This window comes from Aedes albopictus, chromosome 2 (genome assembly GCF_035046485.1).
Source record: "Aedes albopictus strain Foshan chromosome 2, AalbF5, whole genome shotgun sequence".
NCBI lineage: Eukaryota > Metazoa > Arthropoda > Insecta > Diptera > Culicidae > Aedes > Aedes albopictus.
This window is the reverse complement of record NC_085137.1, coordinates 436,048,546-436,072,130: the sequence shown is the minus strand read 5'-3', so window position 1 is coordinate 436,072,130 and position 23,585 is coordinate 436,048,546. Positions and strand designations below refer to the sequence as shown.

The 23,585-nt window shown below is 36.1% G+C and overlaps 1 protein-coding gene across 4 annotated transcripts in view; it reads left to right on the top strand.

The window, feature by feature from the left end:
- LOC109417070 (putative sodium-coupled neutral amino acid transporter 11) overlaps window positions 1–23,585 on the top strand; it is a 200,825-nt gene that overhangs the window by 2,786 nt on the left and 174,454 nt on the right. The window contains exon 2 of one of the 4 annotated variants that reach the window (XM_062853666.1): window positions 8,598–8,891. In XM_062853666.1, the coding sequence (XP_062709650.1) occupies window positions 8,829–8,891 (63 nt within the window). In that variant the 5' untranslated portion in view covers window positions 8,598–8,828. Of the gene's footprint in view, window positions 1–6,844; window positions 8,892–23,585 lie in introns of those variants that run through there. The other 3 variants (XM_062853665.1, XM_062853664.1, XM_029869864.2) reach the window with 3 other exon arrangements.

The window sequence follows — 23,585 nt, the reverse complement described above, 5'->3', positions numbered from 1 at the left end:
AAGCCTTAGTCGCATGAGTTTAAATGTATCTTGTCATTAAAATTCCTGAAATGATGCAAAATTTTGAATTATCTCAAATAATCACTATGGCCAAATAGGGAACCACAATGGCGATAACTGGTACACTCAGCCTAACAGTCTTGTAGCTTCCTTACCAACAATTTTCTTTACAAAAAAAAGGGTTATATTTCTTCAGTTTTGAGCATTTATAAGAAATGTGGTTTGATAAATTAAATGTTATTGAATGGAAGTGCATCTAGGGCCATTTTGAACTCTTCAAAAACATCGTTAGGTTTTTATAATGACCTTAAACTCTTGAAAGTTCTGGGGTCTTCCAGCTACCTGCCTCCCCCGAGGATGCAACTAGTTTTTGATCAGTTTTGAAACCTGCCTTACGACATATCAAACTTCGAGACATGAGGAGATAGTTATTTTTAGAATTTCTGGTGATATTGGCCACATTTCGGGATCTTCCAGACACTTGGATTTCTTGGGAATGTAATCAGTATTTGATCAATTTCGAAGATATATATATATATATATATATATATATATATATATATATATATATATATATATATACAGCCATTCCATAGAAAAACGATACAGTCAGGTTTTTTTTACGCGGGGGATACATACGAGACATGAGGAGATAGTTATTTTTAGAATTTCTGGTGATATTGGCCACATTTCGGGATCTTCCAGACACTTGGATTTCTTGGGAATGTAATCAGTATTTGATCAATTTCGAAGATATAAAAACGATACAGTCAGGTTTTTTTTACGCGGGGGATACATACTGCGTAAAAAAAACCGCGTAAAAAAAACCGCGTTAATTCAAAAATCCGCGTAAAAAAACCGCGTTTATTCAAAAATCCGCGTAAATGAAAAACCACTTTTAACTCAATAATTTCCTTCTTGATTTTATATTAAAAAATGAACTCAACGAATTATTTTAAGACAACATTTTACGATTTTTGCCTGTCACTCAAAAATTCTACAAGTTACATAAACTGTCAAGCTATTGTTTAAAGGTTTAAAACTTTTACCATCATTGATGACGTCAAACCCGACATCAACCTATCATTCACCTATATTTATTTTGGCCACCAAACCCAACATGGACCCATTACTTGGTCGATGTTGGTCCAACAGTGGCTCAATATTCGATAAAAATTGACCCAACTTTGACCCGACATTCGATATTTTTTCAGTCTGGCGGAATTTTGCATGGTTTTCTCGTGTATCGTGCCCAGCTACCCATTCGAGTGACAATGTATTCAATTGACAAGGATTCGCTTCTCATTTGATATGTGCTCTGATTGAATGAAATGGTTTTGAACATGAATATCTAGAAGGAAAAATGTTTAGCAATAATTGTAGGTTAATGTTCAAATGAATAAGATGAAGTTTTGCAACACTGGTTTAAACCGGTTCGTTGTTAAGACTCCATCCCACAGTCGCATAAGTGTCAAACTACAGGCAGTAAATCATGTTCACTTAACCTTCAGTAACTCGCGCGGTTGCCCACCACCGTCAGCACCACGCTAATGCTGAACACGAAAAGCGAGATTATTTCAACGTGTTGTACAAAATACAACAGCGAACGAGGGTTGATAGTTATAGGTCACAAAGCATTCTTAGAAAATTTTGGGATATTCCAGGTAATCCTAAGTGTTTTGGAGCTCAGTTTTTAAAGTCTATGGCTATGACAGTAGTTTCTCATGCTAAAAATAGTAACTATACATAATTAGACAGGGTTTAAATCAATAAATATTCCAAAATAGTTTTAAAATATTTCAAATCAGCCAATTGAACAGCCAGAAATGGACATAATAGACATAATTATCTGATAGATAGATACAATAATAGATATAATAATAATCTCTTTACATAATAGATTACAAATCGTAGATTTGTACAATGAAAAAAGTTCATGTAATCTCAAGAACGGTTTGATGTCCTTAAACATCTCAACAGATCTGATGCTGTCTATTAAACTTTGAGATGTTCAGTAAGTCATGAAAGGTTACAAGTCGTAGCTTTGTACTATGAATGAAGTTACCGGTACACCCGTAGACTTTAGGATCTAAACTCCAGAATAGTTTGGATGACCTAGGATATCCCGACTGATTTGAAACTGTCTATTGAACTTTCAAAAGACTTACTGGGCTTAATAGATTAAAAATCGTTGTTTGTATAATGCAAGAAGTTATCGCTGCACCCGTAGAATATGGGATCTAAACTTAAGAACAGTTTGGATGACCTAGGATATCCCGACTGATCTGAAACTGTCTATTGAACTTTTAAAGACTTACTGGGCATAATAGATTACAAGTCGTTGCTTTGTATAATGTATAATGTATAATGTATAGTGCATCTCCGATTGTCGTGAAACTTGGTGGGCTTGTAGTTCTTCGGAAATAATTAGACCCGTATTTTTTATTTCGTCATTAGGGTGACCAATTCTCATATAGGGTGGTCCAAAAAATCAAGGTTTTACAAAACTAAAAATTTTCAAAAAATCGTAACTTTTGAACCATTTGACCGATTTCAAACTTCTTTTTTTTTGTTTTCAGAAAAAATACGTTAAAGGGGCTAAAATGTAAAGAGTACTATAAAATATGCAAATATATTTGTTTTTTTCACGTTTTCATGGTCTCGGGACCAAAGAGGTACCCTGGTTTTATATTTTTATCAGAAAATTCAGGAAATTTGGCGTAACATATCAAAAAATCAGAAATGTATGTTGTTTTGTTTTTTAGGTAAGATTTTTGAATATTGAGAGTCATATATTTTAGTACTAGCTACTCTAAAATTGCTTGAAATTGCAAATTCTCATAAAACTATGCATAGTATTGCTTTTTAAAGTGATTCCTGGTGGTTTTGGTATCCATAATATTATAAGGAATCAAAATATAATCAAATTTTAAAAATATCTTGTATGGGAAAATTTGACCTTTTATTTTCAAAAAATCATATCTTAAAAACTAATTATCTAATTATCTAATTATTTCCGAAAAACTACAAGCCCACCAAGTTTCACGACAGTCGGAAATGCACTATATCGTTTTTCTATGGAATGGCTGTATATATACAGGGGATGGCCAAAATGTTTGGGATAGGCAACTTTTTTTCTCCCATAAAAAAGTTCAACATGCTGTAACTTTTCATAGAGTGCATCAAAAAATCTCAAATTTTGATTGTTTATCAATCTGTTATATGTGCATCATTGGTACAAATTTGGGCTCGATTGAATAATTTTTCGCGAAGTTAGAACCGTTCGGGTAAAACACTATTTTTTAGGGAACTCATATTTGAGCTGTCATATCTCGGAAACCAGTGAACCGAATTGAATGAATTTTTTAACGTTTATCAACAATATATTGATACTTAATACAACGATATAAAATGTAACATTTTCTCACGGCGAATTAAGTTATACCGGGTTGAAATTTTTACTCATATAGAGGAAAATAAGTCAAATTTACAAAACCACACAAAAATTACTAAATGTGTTCTTCCTTTATTCTAAATAGGCTCCACTATATCTGATTAAAGATAACTTGAAAACAGAAGTGGAAAATCTTTGAACATCAACACTATAATTTATTGACATTGACTTAAACAAATATATTTTTTCGAGAAAAATCCAAAAAGTGTCAATCCATGATAACTTTTTTCAAAGTTCAAAAAGTATTTATGTTTTAATATTTTGTGAAGCATTTGTATATTGTTAGTGTACGTTCAAAATTTCATTCAATTCGGTTTACTGGTTTCCGAGATATGACAGCTCAAAAATGAGATGTCTAAAAAATAGTGTTTTACTCGAAAGGTTCTAACTTTGCGAAAGATTAATCAATCAAGCCCAAATTTGTACCAATGATGCACATATCATAGGTTGACAAACAGTCAAAATTTGAGATTTTTTGATGCACTCTATAAAAAGTTATGGCATGTTGAACTTTTTTGTGAGAGAAAAAAAGTTGCCTTTCCCAAACATTTTGGCCATCCCCTGTATATTTATCAAACTATGTCATTAAGGGTATTTTGAGTAGTTTTTATCACGTCGGTCTTTTCCCCTAATTGTGCGACCACCAAGTTTCCCTGGGGAAGTGACTAGATTTTTATAAGTTCATGAGTCTACCTCAAATAATTTACAAGTCAAGAATTAAATACATTTGGGAGCATGTTTGGTCCTATTGGTCAAATTTCGAGAACTACCGGCTACCCCGGAAAAGTTGCCAGTTTTATACCCTGTCAAATTTCCCGAATTTACGAAACAAAGTAATTGACGAATATTTGAATGTGGGATTCCTCGCGGAATTATTTCGGAGATTTGTTCCGGTATTTCTTCATTGGTTTCTCAGCATTTATCCAAATATTCCCAAAGCGTTTGCCCCCTAGAATTATTTCCGGCATCCTTTCCAAATTTTCCCACTAATCTTTTCCAGGTTTTCTCCAAGGGTTTCTCCTAAGATTCCTTCGGGGATTCCTATACAATTTTTTATGTCCGTTAAGCATTCCTCCCGAGATTCTTTCATTTATTTCTCCTGGGATTCCTTCTGGGATTACTTTTGGGATTTCTCCAGGGACACCTTTATGGTGAAAACATGGTGAACACTCCGAATTTTCAAGAGCACAAATCAGAACAACCGAATATCGGTTTGTTCTAAAGAGTTAATCAACATGTACCACCAGCGGGTTACCAATCGATCAACTTTTCAGCGCAAACTGATATTTGCTTCTTAAGATTTGAACTCTTTGAGGTTCTTTCATGGATTATTCCCGAGATTACATCAGATATTCTTATTGAGCTTTTCTCCCGGGACTGCTTAGAGATTTCTTTTAGGCTGTATTCAGGGATTCCTGTCTGTATTTTTTCAGCATGTTTCCCCGATTCATTTAAGGAATTCTTCATTAGTCCTTCTCCTTCCCAAGTGTTCTTTATGGGATTCTCCTGGAATTTCATCAAGAATCTCTCCAGGTTTTGTCAAGAATTTCTCTAGGAATACTATCTGGTATTCAGTTATAAATTTCTCCCCAGAATTCCTGTAGACATTCCTTCCGGAAGTTCTTCATTGATTTCTCCCGAGATTCTTTCACAAATTATTCTTGAGTTCGCATCAGAGATTTCTTTAGGATTATTCCTGTTTTGCTTCAGAATACTTCAGAAATTTCTCCGAGGCTTCTTCGAGTATTTTTTCTGATATTTGTTCCGGGATTCATCCAGAAATTTCTGTCAGATTTGATTCCTTTCGAGGTTTCTTCATTGATATTTCCCAAATTTCCTTAAAAGATTCCTCACGATTTTCATTCAGGGATTCTTTCAAAAATTATTCCCGGGATTCCTTTTGGAATTTCTCCCAAGATTTCTCAGAGATTCCCGAAATAAGTACCTCTAAGATTTTCTCCGGAAATCTTTCAGGTATTTAGAGATCTCTTCGAGGATTCCTCCAGGATCTTTTCGAGCATTCATTCAGAAATATCTCCCGTGATTTTTCATACACTCGTTCTAAGTTTCAAGTAAGGATTCCTCTTGAGATTTTTTCAGGTATGTCTCCGGGGATTCATGCATTAATTTCTATGGCGGTTCCTGTTGGGAAACGAGGATTCCTCCAGGATTTTTACAGAGCTCTCACGTGACTCTTTCAGGGATTTCTCCAGAATATTCTAAGTGCCTCCTTTTGGAATTCTGACAGATTCTTTTGGAGATTGATTAGGGTATTTCTACCGGCATTTCTTCATAGTTCTTCCTGAGTTTTTTTTTCTCCTGATATTTCCGACGATTTCTCTTGAGCTTTATTCTTTGGAAGTTCCCGGTTTTTTTTTGTGGATTTCTCCGGAAATTCTTTCCAGGCTTCACCCTAGGATTCGCGACTAGAACATTGTATAAATAATATAGCGTAATTATAATAAATCATGATACTGCTTGTGATATAATCATGTTCAACATCCTTGATGTTTTCAACACATGTTTTTCACATTACGTTATTAATGTTGATTGATAACTCATTGTTATACAATTTAGTTTTGATAATTCTAAATTTAGAACAAAAAATTACAAAATTGTATCATATTTTTATAGAAACGAGTAATCCGGAAGCTTATATTCATAGCATATTTTGTTATAATTTTTATCTGATTATAACAAAATAGGCAATATTTTTATTTAGACCAATGTACTTTTTGCTACAATTTTTACATCATCCTGCATCTAGTTTATAGCATGAGAAATTAAAGATAAATATTATATCATCATAACACAATATAATATAAACATGACATAATTTTCTAGTCGGTTACTTCGGGGATTTTTATTGGATTAATTCAGAGATTACTACCGTGATTTCATCATTTATTCTTTCCGGATTTCATTTACGGATGACTCCCAGGATTATTTTAGAGATTTTCCTGCTATTTCTGCTGGGAATCCATCCGAGGTTATTGTGATGATTTCTCTAGCATTCCTGCTGGCATCTCTTCATAGATTCCTCTCGGGATTCCTTCAGGGATTACTCTCAGGATTCCTTTCTAGATTTCTCCAGGGATTCTCTCAGGGACTTATCTTGAGATTCTTTCAGAGATTACTTCAGCATTTTCATCGATGATCCAAGGATTCCATCAGAGGTTTTTGTCGGGATTCCTTCCTTCAGGGACTTTTCGAGGGATTCCTCGTGGGATTTCTCCCATGAATTCTTCAGGGGGTTTATACCGTAACCCTTAAAAGGATGCCACCCGTGATTTCTCCGGATATTCTTCCTAAGAGTTTTCCTGTGGATTCTCCTGAGAATTAATTTCACCATTTTTTTTTTTTTCAAGTTTCTTGTAAGGATAACTCCATGTGGGAGAGAAGGGTGCTCTTCTATAGTGTACCGAGTCATGTATAAGGTATGGGAAAATATACTACATACAAGGGACAGGTGAATGTCGAAATATGAATAAAAAAAAGGCGACGTCATTTATGGGTCCTCATTGACGTAAAGATGCTGCACTGACCGGAAATCCAACCCAGCCACTCTTAGTTTAGTTTAACTGAATAAAAAAGTATGAATTAGATCAACAAAGAGTAAGAATGATTGAGAAACATAGGATGATTTTTTGAGATTTCTGTTGTAAGCCGTTATATAATAAGCTGGCAGTTTTTTTTTTCTACTATTATTAAGTAGTCATCATCTGTTCCACTCGTTTGTAGTTGTATATAACATAAATTGATCGAGAGGCAGTGGAACGGCATCAGGAACAGAATGAAACTGAGTGAATTGGGATCATTCAAGCTTCATAATATCCCAATCCCCGTTCAATAAATGTAATTAATTTTAGATCCGTCAAACCATTCTCGAGAAACGGTGTTTTCCGTTATGTTTTTAGTATTTCTTATATTCAACGGAAAGAATCCAACAACAATATTGCACAGTTGTTGATTTAACCGTGCCGTTAAGAAGAAACATCAGAGAGTACAAATATGGCTGCCACAATGGCCGTCTTCCATGCATTGGAAGGACCATCGCATGTTACAATTTTTTGATCAAAAACCAACATTTTGTCATAACTTTTCTAAATATTGCTCAATTTTCATAATTTTTGGAGTGAAAGACTCTTTTTCAAAAAGGGTTCGAACAACCTCGACACCCGGAAGAAATTATTTGAATTGAGCACAAAAACTCCAAAAGAAACTCTTGCCCCACTTTACTCTAAGCAATTAGGGCGTAATAGGAAGCAATCAGTGAAGTACTAGATTGAAAGTAGTGAGCTGGATTTTTGTATGGTGAGATGATCAATTCTCCATTTCTGCAATAAAACGGTGCAAATAGCGTGGGTTATATGATTTCTTCGCTAATTTGATGCTATTTGAGCAAAAGTTTGGGTAACTGTGTTGTTGTATTATTTATTTCTTGCAACTTGAACAACACAGTTACTCAAACTTTTGCTCAAACATCATCAAATTAGGCAAGAAATCGTATAACCCACGCTGTTTGCACCGTTTTATTGCAGAAATGGAGAATTGATCATCTCACCATACAAAAATCCAGCTCACTACTTTCAATCTAGTACTTCACTGATTGCTTCCTATTAAAAGGTACGAAACTGATTACACTCATTCCTCTAGAAGTTCAATCTCGTATTCATCAACGATTTCCTTCTGGGATTTCTCAAGTAGATAGTCGAGGAAGAAACTTCTTTAGGAATGTCAAAAACGCTTTGAAAATTTTGAAAAAGTTTTTCTGCAGGGGTGTCAGAAGAAATATCTGGAAAGATCCCAGAAGGAATTCTCTAAACACCTTTACAGTCAATTCCATATAAAACTCCTTGGGGAATTGCAGACAGATCATCTGCACACCCAGTATAAATTTTTGAATATGAAAACAGAAGGATCAACTGCAAGAATACTTGAAGAAAATAAAAAAAATAAAAAAAAAAATCAACAATTACAAATTTTTGGTCGAAGCACATCAGATAAGGTGAAATTTAGAACTTGACGGCACATCAGCTGATTTCCCATCCGTCGCTGTAATCAAGAGTTCATCCGGTAGTGTGTAGTACGTACAAACTCCGAGGGTGCTTGGGGGCATCATCATTAGTATCATCACCAGCAGCCGAGCAGCCAGCGCGTTGATTACCGAACCGGGAGTGCGAAAATTGTCCCCTACAGAGTATAGCAAAGTGCGTGGTTCCAGCAGCAAGTGCCGGCAAACCCTTGGGAAATTAATCATCGCACAACAAACGTCTTCGTAGTCGCCGTCGTCGCCGCTGCTGGACAGTGTCAAAAGGATCCTAAAAAGAGTGAGACCCACCGACGCCGCCCAAAGACGACGCACCCGCCGACGATGGATAGCTCTGGGGGCAAGAAGAACACCGTGTCGGAGTTCAGCTACATGCTGCAGAGACAAGTAAGTGGATTTTGTGAAGAAAGAAAAAAACTTTTACCTACCTTTCTTTTCGGGCGCGGGATGCTTTGTTTCGACGATGGCAAAAGATTAAGCGATTCGCATGAAGTGTGTTTCCATGGAAGTTGCCAGCCAGCATCTGGAATTGGGCGTAAAGCGCGCGGCTTAGATTGAGATAACGCTGCCTGCTGGTGGTGCCTGAATGTTAATTAGCTTTTGAATTGTTTGGTGGCGTGAATTGGAGGAGATCGGGCTGTTAAGGTAATCAAAGTTTTAATACGATTAATGAAAACTCTTTCCCGCGGGGGATTAGGATTTATTTGGTTGAATTTCTTGCGGAGTTGATATCACTGAAGGTGATAAGGGGCGAATATTTTTAAACCAATCAGATGTCAGATCATCCATAGCTCCTGACACAATCCCTCCTACCCCCACCCTCTTTCCAAACTTCGTACGGGGTTTTCCTATACATGAGGTTTGCATATCATACTTTCACAAACCCACCCCCTTCCATCCTCTAAGCGGGTTGAATTTGCTGGGTGACTCCTAAGGGAGAGTAGGTTCTTAGATGAATTAAATCGGGTTCTAGGTGGTTCCAGGAAGTTGTGCTTGCGCTTCAGCAGAATTTTAGAGGGCTTTGAAGGATGTTTTAAAAGGTTGTGGGGAGGCTTTCTGCAGGGTCGTTCAAAGGGGTTTTATATACATTTTAGGAAGTTTAAAGGTATCTCAAGGGGCATGAAGGACATTTCAGAAGGACTCACATCTCTTGGATCATACTTGAAAACTCCCTAAACCCACACTCAAAGGCTTGCAAAACCCGATCTGAAACCACCAGACAGCCCCTGTAATATTATAAAATGACATCTAAATATTCCTAAATCTCCAGAAAAAAAAATAAGAAAACCCCTGTAGGGCCTCTGAACTCCTCTTGAACACGCCCTTAGATCCCTTGGAATACCTCAACGACCTGACTTCTTGAAGCTCCTCGAAGCGCCCTTGAAACGCCCTAAAATCATTAGACGCCCTAAAACGCCTATGAGAACTCCCTGAAATCCCCTGAATCCCCTTGAAACGCTCCTCTAACCCCAGAAACCCACTCGAACCCCTTTGAAAATCCCCTGAAATTTTTGTAATCTCCTGAAACAACTTGAAACCTCTGAAACACTTAAAAAAAATCATGATGCTCCTTGAAACCTCCTAATCTTCCTGAACACGCATGAAACCTATTGAACTAACAATGTAAATTCTATGAATCTCAATTTCTGATTGTTTGGCTTCGCAGTCTTAGGGAGAATAGAAAATGCTAGTTTTTGATTATGCTTGACGTTTCGGTCCGTTTGTGATCTTTTTCAAGGGTTCTAGAAGTTTTAATATAAAACTACAGTAAATTATAATACATTTAACATTTAAGAGAAACATTAATCTATCATTTGAGTTTTCTTGTCAATATGTTCTCATTTAAACCAAATTTTACTCTTTCACTAACATCGAAAAACAAATACAAGCAACACTAAGGAGGGACTACCCGAAAATATTGATAGCGATAATGACCGTTATGATGATAATTAGTAATTGTTGGTGTGGTCTCGGTCATCGGGTTGCTTATAAAACAACGGTTTCCATAATAGCCGACGTTTTGAGCGTTTATTCACTCACCTTGAGGGCAAACTACAATTTACATATAAAGTTTGAGTAGCCAAGTCATTTGTTACATAAGCATAATATTACTCACATTAAAGGTTGTTTTTAGGTCCAGTGGGTTTGAACATAGACAATTTGAACGGCTGAAAACATTATACTGAAATTTTAATTTCACGTTGTATATTTCGGGTCTAATGACTTGATTAATTTTTTATTAACAAAACTTTGAACGGAGCACGAACTAACACAGCTTTCACCTAGGCACATCTAAACAGGTTTGAATCAAAATGTATGTGAATGGAGATGTCAAAACTAAAAGATAGAACAGAAATGTGCTTTGGATTGGTTGGTACTACATTAGTGACCCGATTTTATCAGCCCCTTTCCGGAACACATTTTTTGCTCCTGTCGAAAATCTAAACAGATATTCACACTTTTTATCGGCGGCTTATTTATTGCACCCATAAACAAATAGAAACGCTCCATAGAAAATCAAAAAGCGCTCCATAAAGATTAACATATGTTCCATGAAAATGTGCAATGTCACCCATAAATAATTGAAAACGTTCCATACTTTATAAAAAATGTACCGGAAAAACATAAAATTTTCTCATTAAAATTGAAATTGTGCACCAATAAATAATACTGAAATGCTCCATAATAAAATACGAATGCTCCATAGAAAAATGCAAATGCTCCATAAAAAATAAAATTGCACCCATAGAAAATTTGATATCGCTCCATAGAAAAACTAACCCTCTAATACCCAATCCCGCCTTTAGACGGGGTATAGTTTGAGCATTTTTGTAATTTTTGTTTAGAGGAAAATCATTTTTTTATATTTTTAGCTGATATTTAGGACTGCTCTGTATAAATCAAAATGGTTTTTGGTGTATTTTAAAGCGTATTTTCCTTTTTTTAAAAACATTGAAAAATTTATGTTTTAGTCACCTTTTAGAAGTCATTGTTTATTTTGTATTGAATCGCTACAATTAACATATTTTAAATTTTTCTTAAATCATTCTATCCTTGTTAAATAGTTTAGGGGAATCGAATACACTCTAAAATTATTTTCCTTAAAATTACACGGAAAATAAAATTTTCTGCGAAAAAAAAATATAATAATAATATTTCAACAATAATCATAAAATCTCAAAATGTTTTAATCTCAAAAAATCCGTTCCCCAAATTGGCTTCCAGGAAAAATATAAAAGTGTGAGGATGTTCAAAAATAAAATTAGAAAAATCAAAAACTGAAATCCACGAAATCGAGAATTAAAAAGAATCATCTTCCAAAACATGTTTAAATCGATTTTAGATGACGAAATATGATATTTAGATCAAAATAAAAAATTTGGGTATTAGAGGGTTAAATTGCACCATATAAAATAGATGAATTTTCCATAAGTATAATCAAACTGCACCATAAAAAATATGAATTGCTCCATGAAAAATTGAAAATCCTCCATAGATAGCATATTCTCAAAATTAAATTCGACAGGACTGAATTGCTTTACATTACATTGCTTTAGTGATAAAAACTAGGATAAAAATGTTTAAATTTATAGAGAATTTTTTTATGTAGCAAATTGTATTTTATGTGGTGCAGTTTTATATTACTTATGGAGCATTTGTCTATTTTTTATGGTGCAAATTATTTTTTTTTATGGAGCAATATTCAATTTACTATGGGTGCAGTTTTAATTTTTTATTGAGCATTTGCATTTTTCTATGGAGCATTTGTATTTTATTATGGAGCATTTCAGCATCATTTATTGGTACAAAATTTCGCTTGTAACGAGAAAATTTTATGTTTTAGTGGTACATTTTTTATAATGTATTGAACTTTTTCAATTATTTATGGGTAACATTGCACATTATCATGGAACATATGGTCGGCGTTAAGTCAGAGGGGACCAAGTAACAAAATTGCCGAAAATTAGATTTTTGGGACATTTAATTAAGAATTACTTAAGCTACTTGGAACATTCACCCAATTTTCTTGATGTTACAATTAACGAGAGTTATAGCATAATTTTCTTTTGATTGAACTGCAAAAATCTATAATTATGTGCAATCAAAGTGGACCATATGCCTGATGTCAAGAGGGTTCAAAAAATATGTATTGGTTAAAATTCAATAAAAAAAATAGTTTCTTATCAAAATGTGATACGTTTCTAAATCGTATGACTCCCTAACGTATTTTCTAATGAGTATTGATCAAGAAAGCACGTGAAATTCCATTTTATTATTATCATCATCGTATTTTACAGATCATCGTGTTGAAGCATATTGTGTCATTTCGCGTGCAGACAGAGTGGACCATGTGTCTCTAAGAAAGATAGTTGAAATTACCTTATTCTTTGTAATTCTTTCCAAATCAAAATATGTTTGTTTAGTAGCTGTTGGGCATCATATTAAAATGTACTAATACCCGTTTCATGAAGAAATTGATTTTACCGATTATTTAAGAATTGTGTACTTGGCTCGGTACTTGGTTCACTCTGCCTGAACGAATTTTTGAAAAATGCCAGTCCTCCGAATAAATTATTATGAACTGTGTAACTACAATAGTTCAAAAACGTACCGAACTATGAAAATACATTCAAAAGTTGTTAGCTGTTAAATGTTCAAGTTAAGAATTCCTAAATAGCTCATTGATTGACTACCATTCATGTGATATTGAACTGTTGTACTTGGTCCACTCTGACTGAACATAAAAATTGAAAATGGTAATCAACAGTGTAGTAACAGAAATATCAAATTTAAAACTTCCTGCTCACATTATACACTACTCCTATTAACTGTTGTCCTACTTGTGCATTATTTTTTCATCAAACATGTAAAAACTTGAGTGTGAACTGTAGTTGGTTGAAGATTTTCCAAAAACCGTTCAGTCAGAGTGGACTAAGTACAATCAATTACTTAGTAATTTCTTGGTTTCAAGCTTTATTTTGCGTTTTTTTGCGATCAATACAGAGCGATGCTGTGATGAATAGTAATTACGATTTATGGCAAAAATTCAAGAACATTTGTTGAAAAACTAAGAACTTATAGAGTTGCAAACTTTAAAGTCGTTTTTCTAGAAATTAAGTAAAAGACACATGGTCCTCTCTGACTTAACGCCGACCTCATTCTTTATGGAGCGCTTTTTGATTGTCTATGGAACAATTGCAATTTCTTATGGTTGCAATAACCTTTTGCCCTTTTTATCCCTGTATGTTCTGCCTTTCAGCAGTAGTTTGATGATGATCTTAAATGAATGGATCAAAGTTTGACCGTTAGATAATGAGAGCAAAAAGTTCGTCGCAAAATGGGGCTGACAAAATCGGGTCCGTACTGTACATCCTTACGTCTTCGGTTTTGATATAGATCTGCTGAAACTGATCTTGATAAGCTTTGTCTTTCAATACAACGCTCTAGTGTTCTTGGTATGCATCCTAAAGGGTTAGGGTCTTCAGTAAAATGCTTTAGATTAGCCTGTACTACATTCTTACGTCTTACGTTGGTGGAAACCATTGAAAACGTTCAAGATCGCTGCTACGTCCTGCTCTCTCGCACGGTTGCAGTTTACGGTCGAAATGGAAGTTGAAGGAAAACTCAAATTTCTGGATATGATCCTACGACGTGAGAATAACGCAATCACAACGGAGTGGTTCCCTAAAGACGTGAACGGTAGATATTTAGATTTTGACTCTATCAGCCCATTCATTCACAAAAACAACACAATAATTGCTTTAGTGGATAGAGCTTTGAAATTAACACACGCTAAATACCGAGAAAACACACTAAAAACTGTAAAACAAATTCTCAAACACAACAATTATCCGTGTTTCCTGGTAGAAAAGGTGATTAGAGAAAGACTACACAAAATGTACAACACACCACATCAAGACAATGAAACTGCTACAAACAAATTTATAACTACATATACCATACATAAGAGGACTAGGAGAAAAACTATCTAGATATTTGAGACAACATGACTTTAAAGTAGCTTACAAACCAATTGACAAAATTAAAGATGTTCTATTTACAAAAACCAAAGACAAAATAGCAAAAGACAAAAACATAAATGTAGTATATGAAATTCCGTGTGGTGCATGTGAAAAGTCGTACATTGGTGAAATAAGTCAATTTTTGTGCAAACGTCTTAACCAACATAAGTATAACGTTAGAACAAAAAACATATCTGGTACTGGTTTGTCACAACATTCCATAGAAGAGGGGCATGTTTTCGACTTTGACAAGACAAAAATACTTGACAAAGTTACAAACAGCTACACAAGACTAATAACAGAAACTTTTTACATTAAAATAAGAGGTGACGAAAATGTTGCGAACAAACAGATAGACTCTGCAAACTTTAAGACGGCGTACGACTCTATTATAACGAAATTAAAAACGACTACCAATGACACTTGATATGTATGTAATGATAGAATGTATGTAATTTGTATGTATTTCAATGTTTGCAGTGCCGGATTTAGGCTTCGGGGGGCCCGGTGCAAACCCTATTAAGTGGGCCCCCAACAGCAAGATTTTGAAGATTTGTATTTTTTTTCTTCAATGTTGTGTATTGTTCGTATTTTTACTTTTTTTAAGTTTTTACGAACACGAATGTTGTTGTTTTTCTGATAATCAACCGAAATGGTATGTTAGACGTACGTAAAGACTGAAGTTCATCGGCACAATTTATTTTGAAAAATGGACAAATTTAGTGGAAAAATTGCGAAAAAAAATCCACGTAGTTCTGATGGGGGAACTCACGTCTTCCACAGACGTCTTCGCAAGACAGGACGCGTTAACCAACACCGCCATAGAAAAGGTGACAGTTCTGTGAAGTAGAAAGTCAACCTGAATCCAACACGCACCACACCCCACGATCGTTCTTCTTCACAATTCGCCAAGTCCATCGGTCCATAGATGTCCACTTTCAACATTCTCTGATAAGAATACTTAGGCATATTTTGATATTTTATCTAGGATTGCAATATTCTATGAGTATTTCAAGATTCAGATAGAAAAAAAACGTAGGACACCAGGGGAACCTTTAGCAATACATTCTCAAAAACATAAGTGAACCACAAAATACAGAAATATTGAACCGCAGCTCCGACATGTTTTTGGAAATTAGATTTCCAAAATTGCCACGAATTTTTGAAACATCTTCTGGAACAATTTTCTTTTCTTTTACATGATTACATCTGTACTCAATGAACTGATGCAGATAGGTACTAAGTAGTAGTTTTCAGATTGTAATTGTATAATCAATAGACTGATTTTGAAGTTACTCCGCAAAACTTCTTATAACATTCTATGCTTAGAGGCGTTCTTGTACAGTAACTCACAGAAAAAAAGTTCTAGTGAACTCAATAAGAACTTCCAAAGGGGTTTTAAAGAAACTCGCGTATTTCAAAATAGAACAAAAACTTCGTTCTATCAAATTGCTGAATACTGTTATGCCTATCTAGAGATGAATTTGCTGCAATCAAGCATTACAACTGATCCCTAAAAATAGTCATTTAAAAAAAAAAAACACTTCAATTCCAAACAGCCGGATTGTTAAGTAATTTAAATATTGTTTTTAGCTCAATCGAAAGAGCAAATTTTTTTGCTTCAAAATATAAATCGACAAAACAGTTTATGATTTTAGAGCTCATACCGAAAAAAAATCCCAGAAAAACTTCAAATCCAATCCGCAAATAGCTCGAGGGCTTCAAAATTATGATATTTTGGATTTCCATTTCAGATTATGAATTTATGTATATGGATACCCTTGAAGAACCCAATTATAGCCAACCTAGAACTTGCTTAAAATATAATCGTCTGCATTTTTTATAGTTTCGTGAACAAAATACATAGAGCTCATGGATTCTTGGGAGGCCCCCCTGATCGGGGGGCCCGGGGCACTTGCACCCTTTGCCCCCCCCCCCCTAAATCCGGGCCTGAATGTTTGTAAAGTTATGGCCGTCTGATAGTGAAGAGACGGCTGGAAGATTGTAAGAAATTTAATGAGTTGGTTTTGTGTGTTTTTAAATGTTTAATATATTTTAGAGTCCGCAGAAGATGGTCGAAGGCCAGTAAAATCGACCGAAACGTCCGGACAGTCTGGCAAATAAGTTTTTAATTATTTCTCGCCGAAAACCAATCGATGAACTACCAGCACATCAAATCATGGCGATTAAAACAATAATAACATCATCCTATAAAATGCATACCGAGAATACTCGAGCGTGGTATTGTAAGACAAAACTTCTAAATCAGTTATAGAAGAAATGGATCAAAACCGAAGACGTAAGAATGTAGTAACAATCATTCCAAAGCTTTTTGCTGAGGACTCCAACCCTGTATAGGATGCAAATCGAGAACACTAGAGCGTCGTATCGAAAGATAAAACTTATCTAGATCAGTTTCAGCAGATCTAGATCAAAACCAAATACATAAAAAAGTAGCACCAACCAATATAGACAACTTTGCTGAAGACCCTAACCCTCTAGGATGCTTGGCAAGATCACTGAAGCGCTTGTTCGTCGAAAGCCGCAATTCTAGACCAACATTTGAAAAGGGCGGAAGAGCCAAAATGTAAACAAATCACATTTTCTGATATTTCAAGAGAACATATCAAAAATAGTTATCTCCTCTCGAAATTTCCCTAAAAATATTAATCCATCATCGTTGAAAGCAAATTAAAATATAGGCGCAATTCCACACTACTATCACTTGTCAGTAATGTGTTGTTCCGCCCAAGATATTTGCATTGGATAAAAATGCTTTAAAATGCTTAAAATGGTTAACAGTTGTGAAAGAATAGCTAAATCAATCTATTTATCATTTTAGTTTATCATTTTTTTCAAAATGTCAAGTCCTTATTTATATTTAACACCGCTAGCCATTATGGTCTCCAATAGCGGAAGGTCCGAAAGAGCTTGAAACTATTGAGAAATCATCATGTCTACAGGTCGTAAGCCCTGATAAAGTGTGGAACGTTTTGATGGCTGTGATCCCTGACCATCATGTCAAAACCCAGGGATACCCAAGTGACCATACTGTTAGGGTGTAGGGGTTGCATGTGTGAGGCGCATATGGCCGGGGTTCTGCTAAACCGAACTAAGCGCCAAAAACTTTATTCCGAGATAATTAGGCTTAAAGTTCAACCAGTCACAAATAAACAACAGCTGAGATTATTTGAAACTTTTCCGCACACATGTAACTTACAAGCCTTTATTAACTACCAGAGATGAAGTATACATGTAAATTATTTGCAACCATTGATATAATTACATTTAATTTCTCAGTACTTCGCACTCAGTTCACTCTGGCTGAACAAAAACATTGGAATGTGGTTTATAGTTCAGTGTGGCTGACTGTATTTCTTTGTTTCAGAGAAAACCAGTCGGATTGTAAAAAAAAACTAGATTTTTCATCGTCTATGAAGTTGAAATCGATATCACTCGCAATCCTTCACATCAATTAGTGAGGACGCGTATAGTATGGTAGTACGGAGGTCTCAAAATAGTTTGAAATATGAACGGCGGAAGCCCTCCCAGCTCAGCCCTTGCCACCCGTGTTTTTTTTTTCATAGGCAGTGCATGTGCAGGCACAGAGCAAGAGTGATTATGTCAAATGATGTCCTTGCATGTCCTGAAGTCCTGAGATGTGAAAGTGGAGCAATTTGTGTACTTCAAAATTTATGCTGGTCGAAGAAAACCATGAAAATGTTCTGCTAAAGTGAACTAAGACAAAAAAATCAAAAATATGAAAGAGATTCGAACTTGGATCATTCGAGTGATAACCAAGCGTGTTACCTCTAGGTCATTTTACCTAGCTGAAGGTCAGTCGTTAAGTCTGAGTCAGGTTCTAAACGTTCTTCTCAACGATGGTTTTCGTGAAAACGCCATTTTTCGATCAGCCAAAGCGAACTAAGTGTTTGAATTTTTCAAGCTTTATTATTCTTATTAGCCTTGTTATTCAATGACGGCTCCTGTATTAAATTATCGGTATGTGGAGTGTTGACATAATGCAGGTATTTGAAACCAGTTGATTTTTGTATTGTTGAGAAAAATTGATTCTAAAATGCAGTGGATTTAGTTCGGTCTGGCTGAATGTGATTTGGAAAAATGGCGATCAGCGCCATTGAAACATAAGTGGATCCTCCAACACCCATATTTCTAATAACATTGTCAATTCTATCACAGATTGTTACTATGAGTCGGTTAGAAGTTAGAAATCTGACAGCGATGAGGAGAACTTGAAATGTTCATCATCTGGGCCAAAACTAAAATGTTTCGCCGATTCTTTAGAATGGTTTACAGTTCACTCTGGTTGGATGCAATTTTATTTTTTGTATGTTCTGCCAAACAGAAATTTTGAATTAACACCACGAAGAGCTGTCAGAATTACTGGATTTTTATACGGAAGGAAGATCATCTTATTCTTCATCCAATGGTTAAGAAAACTCAATTTTTCGAAAAATGGTCTTTGGTTCGGTTTAGCAGAACCCCGGCCAACTGTGACGGTTATAGCATGGCTTGCTTGATCCAATTTTTTGTTTGTCTAGCACGATGGAGACCGTGGTCGTTCGCATTCAACCACCACGCAGCACGATGATATTGATGGGAACGATCACATGGTAGTGAAAATTTGTCTATCATTTCAAAAAAATTTGTTTGCAACTCGTTGCAAAACTCGATTTTTTCAGCACTCGTCGTATTTATCCAACTCGGCAAGCCTTGTACAACTCGTGCTGTAAAAATCATCATTTTGCAACTCGTTATATAAATAACTATTATCATGGTATTCGGAGTGTTAAAATGCTCAATCTTATGCAACTATTTATCTTTCATTTATGATGAAATGATTTCAATGACCACATTAATATGTACTTTCAATAATTTTCCATGATTGAACAAAAGTTATTTCAGTTCGTGTTAATCTTGAATGTAGATTTTATCATTTTCTTGTAATATTCGGTCTAACCGTGGTAAAATTGAAAACATTATTCCAAGTCCAAGCCCCTTTTTTTCAAGAAATGGTTTTAATGCTCTCCACAAAATCTTTTGTTTGGCCAAAAACTCAAATAATTAGGGGTAATTAATAATTTCAAGCAAATATTTTGTTTGTTATATAAAACATCCACCATAAAAGTAACAAAGGTTGTGTGTGGTACCCCTAAGGTGGTCGAGTGCTAGTGATAACGAACACCCCTATATGAGCTGTCACATGAATGAACTACGCTACCAAGAATGTTCATTCATCTGCTTGTCACACACACGCATCTGTTGGCGCGAACGCATCTCGGTCCTCACAGTGCTCGGTCGTCAATGGAATCAGGAACGGTTCCAGATCCCCTGCGTGCTGGGTGATTCTTGTTGAGTGAATATCGGGTTTCCACATTGGCGAATCCTGCCAGGTAAGAATTAAATCAAATAAAAATAATCCCCTGCAAGAATCACTCAGCGCGCGTTGAAACAGAGTGTGAGATTCATTGTTTTTTTTTTCATCCGAAATAAATGGTATTCGCGAGTCGTGTTGGAAGTTTGGAGGTGGCTTACAGAGCGAAATGAAGTGCAAACAGGGTCTGTTTTTTTTCTTCTGATTGTAACAGTTATTTTGACAGTCACTAGAAGAAGGTTTGGTTTGTGTGAAAAAAACTGGTAAGTTGTGCAAATGTTTTTGCAGTATGATACACAGAGCGTATCAAGGTTTGTTGCATGTACGTTACCCAGTGATCGAAATAATGGGTTATGAGGCGCCACAACAGATAGTTTGTACTTAGGGTGATATTTTCAGTTCCAGATTTCCGGCAAAAAAAAAAGTTGCTTGGAAATTTTATTGCTTTTATTTTTAACTAATTTTACTATGCGTGCTACCGATTCGCGGCGGATCAGATTTTTTGTGCTTGAAATTCACGTGCAAATTTTAAATGGGTTTCAATGATCTTATTTTGTTTTGCTTGAATTCTTAGTTGTCATTAAAAAAATATTGAAAATAATGAATAAAGTGGAGGTTGGTTGAAGCTCAAGATGATAATGAAATAATTTGCAAGAGTTGGTGCATAATTTGACAGAAATTTTATCACTTTTGAAAAATATTCACATGAGAGATTGCTCTGTCGATAGTCACAGTTGCACATTTTTTATTTTTTAACAATGTGGTGTAAGGATTCGGTAAATAGTTATTGTTATTATTTGGAAAAAAGTTCGAAATAGTTTTGTTTGGTTTTTATTCTGTACGCATTGGTTGAATATTCAACTGAATAACAACTATTCAGGTTTTTGAACAAAGACTTGTTTATAAGTGTGAAATAGTAAAATGTAAATACTATATGAAGAGGAAATGAAAGTAGAAATAAAGCCAATAGAGTTTCGTGAAAAAGTGTTCAAACTTAAATGTGAGGTGGGACGCCTGCATTTTACGAATTGTGAATTGAATGTTTCAGCTTCTGCGTTGGTGGGACGCCCGTAGAATAATGTGATTTACGTTTGAACACTTGGATGACCTTGTTGGTGGGACACCTGCAAAGCTGATTGTGCACGACATCGAATGATAGCGTGGTGGGACACCCACATGCATTGTGAATTTGAGGGTTCGAGCTTCTGCGTTGGTGGGACGCCCGTAGAATATTATTTACGTTTGGATAACGGCTTTGCGTTGGTGGGACGCCCGCAGATAAACTATGTACATTTGGATGACCATGTAGCGTGGTGAGACGCCCGCAATTGTAGATTGATCTTGAGTATTTTACCTGTGCGTTGGTGGGATGCCCGCAAGGCTGATTGTGCACGACATCGAATGAGAGCGTGGTGGGACACCCCCATGTATTGTAAATTTAGGGGTTTGAGCTTCTGCGTTGGTGGGTTGCCCGTAGAATATGATTTAAGTTCGAAAAACGTTCTGCGTTGGCGGGATGACTGCAGAAATATTGTGTACATTTGGATCTAGCGTGGTGGGACGCCCGCATGAGAGACATGAAAATTGATCCTTTGTTTTTGTCTGTAGATGGGATACCCGCAAGACTTATTGTGCACGATTTCATCTGATAGCGTGGTGGGACACAAGCATATGCATTATAATTGTAGACTGGATGAGACGCTCGCAGGATCACATTAGTGGTGGTGTAATTCAACTGCACATTGATTGGTGGAGTTCTTTTTCTGGGGACAATGCGTGCCTATTAAGACCAATCGTAAAAGTATGCAATGAGGGAAAAAGCAGAACATTTCGCAGCTCTTGTGAATATGGAAGAAGACCAAAAATGTTTAAAAATAATTTATAAATAATGGAATCTTAAACAACTCAGCTTATATGGACGGTTTCAAATCAAAGTGAACTAGGCGATATTTTGGACAAACATTAGACAACTCTTTCATAACAGTATCATGTTATTTCAGAAAATGACACACTTGATTTATTAACTGTTTGACAAATCGTTGAAAAACACATAGTAACACATGGTGTTAAGTCAGACCCCGATCTAACTTTTGGCTTGATGCTGGGCCAAAACCAGAAAAATAGACACAACTATGATGAACGATTACTTGTGAAGTGTGTACAGTAGACTTTCGATAACTGCAACATGTTTACGTTTCACTTAGCGAACGAAAATCCGATAACTGCAACGCAAAGTGTCAACACACCATCAACTGACATAAAATTAATGCGAACTTCATCCGACTGTTCATTTGGGCTAACATGGCGCACCATTTTGATTGATGGTGGTGCGATAACCGCAAAATCTTTGCACTTACCGGACTTGCAGTTAAAAAGCATTGCAGTTAAACCGTTTGCACCGACCGAACGTTTACTGTATGTGTGTTTGTGTTTTTTGCCTTTCTCGTACACTAAGTGTACTGGAAAGGCTATATGTTCACTCCAAAAATGACTTTTTGATAGAAGGCCCGGAGGGTCGAGTCAATATACCAATCGACTCAGCTCGACGAATTGAGGTGATGTCTGTGTGTATGTATGTGTGTATGTGTGTGTGTGTGTGTATGTGTGTATGTGTGTGGACAAAAAACTCACATCACTTTTTGGCAGTAAATCTCAACCGATTTTAATGACCGATGGTTCATTCGACGCGTAATCTGGTCCTATTGTTTCCTATTGAAAATGGTTCGGATCGGTCCAGCCGTTCCGGAGTTATGGCCCTTTAGGTGTTCCGGACCGGTATCCCTGGAAGGGGCCAGACATGAAAATTCAACAAACCCATGCATGCGACCCATCAAACCACGGCATTTTCGATTATCTGATGAACGGTAAGCAGAAAAATAGTCTAAGACCATATCTGAACCAGTAGTGTTCCGGAACCGGTTCCGGAAGTCCTGCCGGAAGTGGCCAAATATAAAAGTGAACACAACCCAATCATTCGACACATCAAACAGCGGCATTTTCGATAACCTGATGAACGATTAGCAGGAAAATAGTATCAGACAATATCTGAACCGGTAGTGTTCCGGAACCGGTTCCAAATGTCCTGCCGGAAGTGACCAAATATAATAGTGAGCCAAACCCATGCATACAATACATCAGAGTGCGGCTTTTTTGATAACATAATGAAAGGTTAGCAAGAAACTAGTCTCTGACCATAGTTGAACCGATAGTGTTCCAGAACCGGTTCCGGATGTCCCACCGGAAGTGGCCAAATATAAAATTGAACATAACACATTCATGCGACACATCAAACAGCGGCATTTTCGGCAACCAGATGAACGGTTAGCAGGAAAACAGTATCAGACCATATCTGAACCGGTAGTGTTCTGGAACAGGTTCCGGATGTCCCGCCGGAAGTGGCCAAATATAAAGGAGAACCACATCCATGCATGCGACACATCAAACAGCGGCATTTTCGATAACCTGATCAACGGTAAGCAGGAAAACAGTATCAGAACATATCTGAACTGGAAGTGTTCCGGAACCGGTTCCGGAGGGTCCCGACGGAAGTGGCCAAATATATAAGTGAACCAAACCCATGCATGCGACACATCAAATCATGGCTTTTCCAATAACCTGATGGCCTGTTATTAAGGAAGTAGGCGCAGAGCACATTGGAGACTG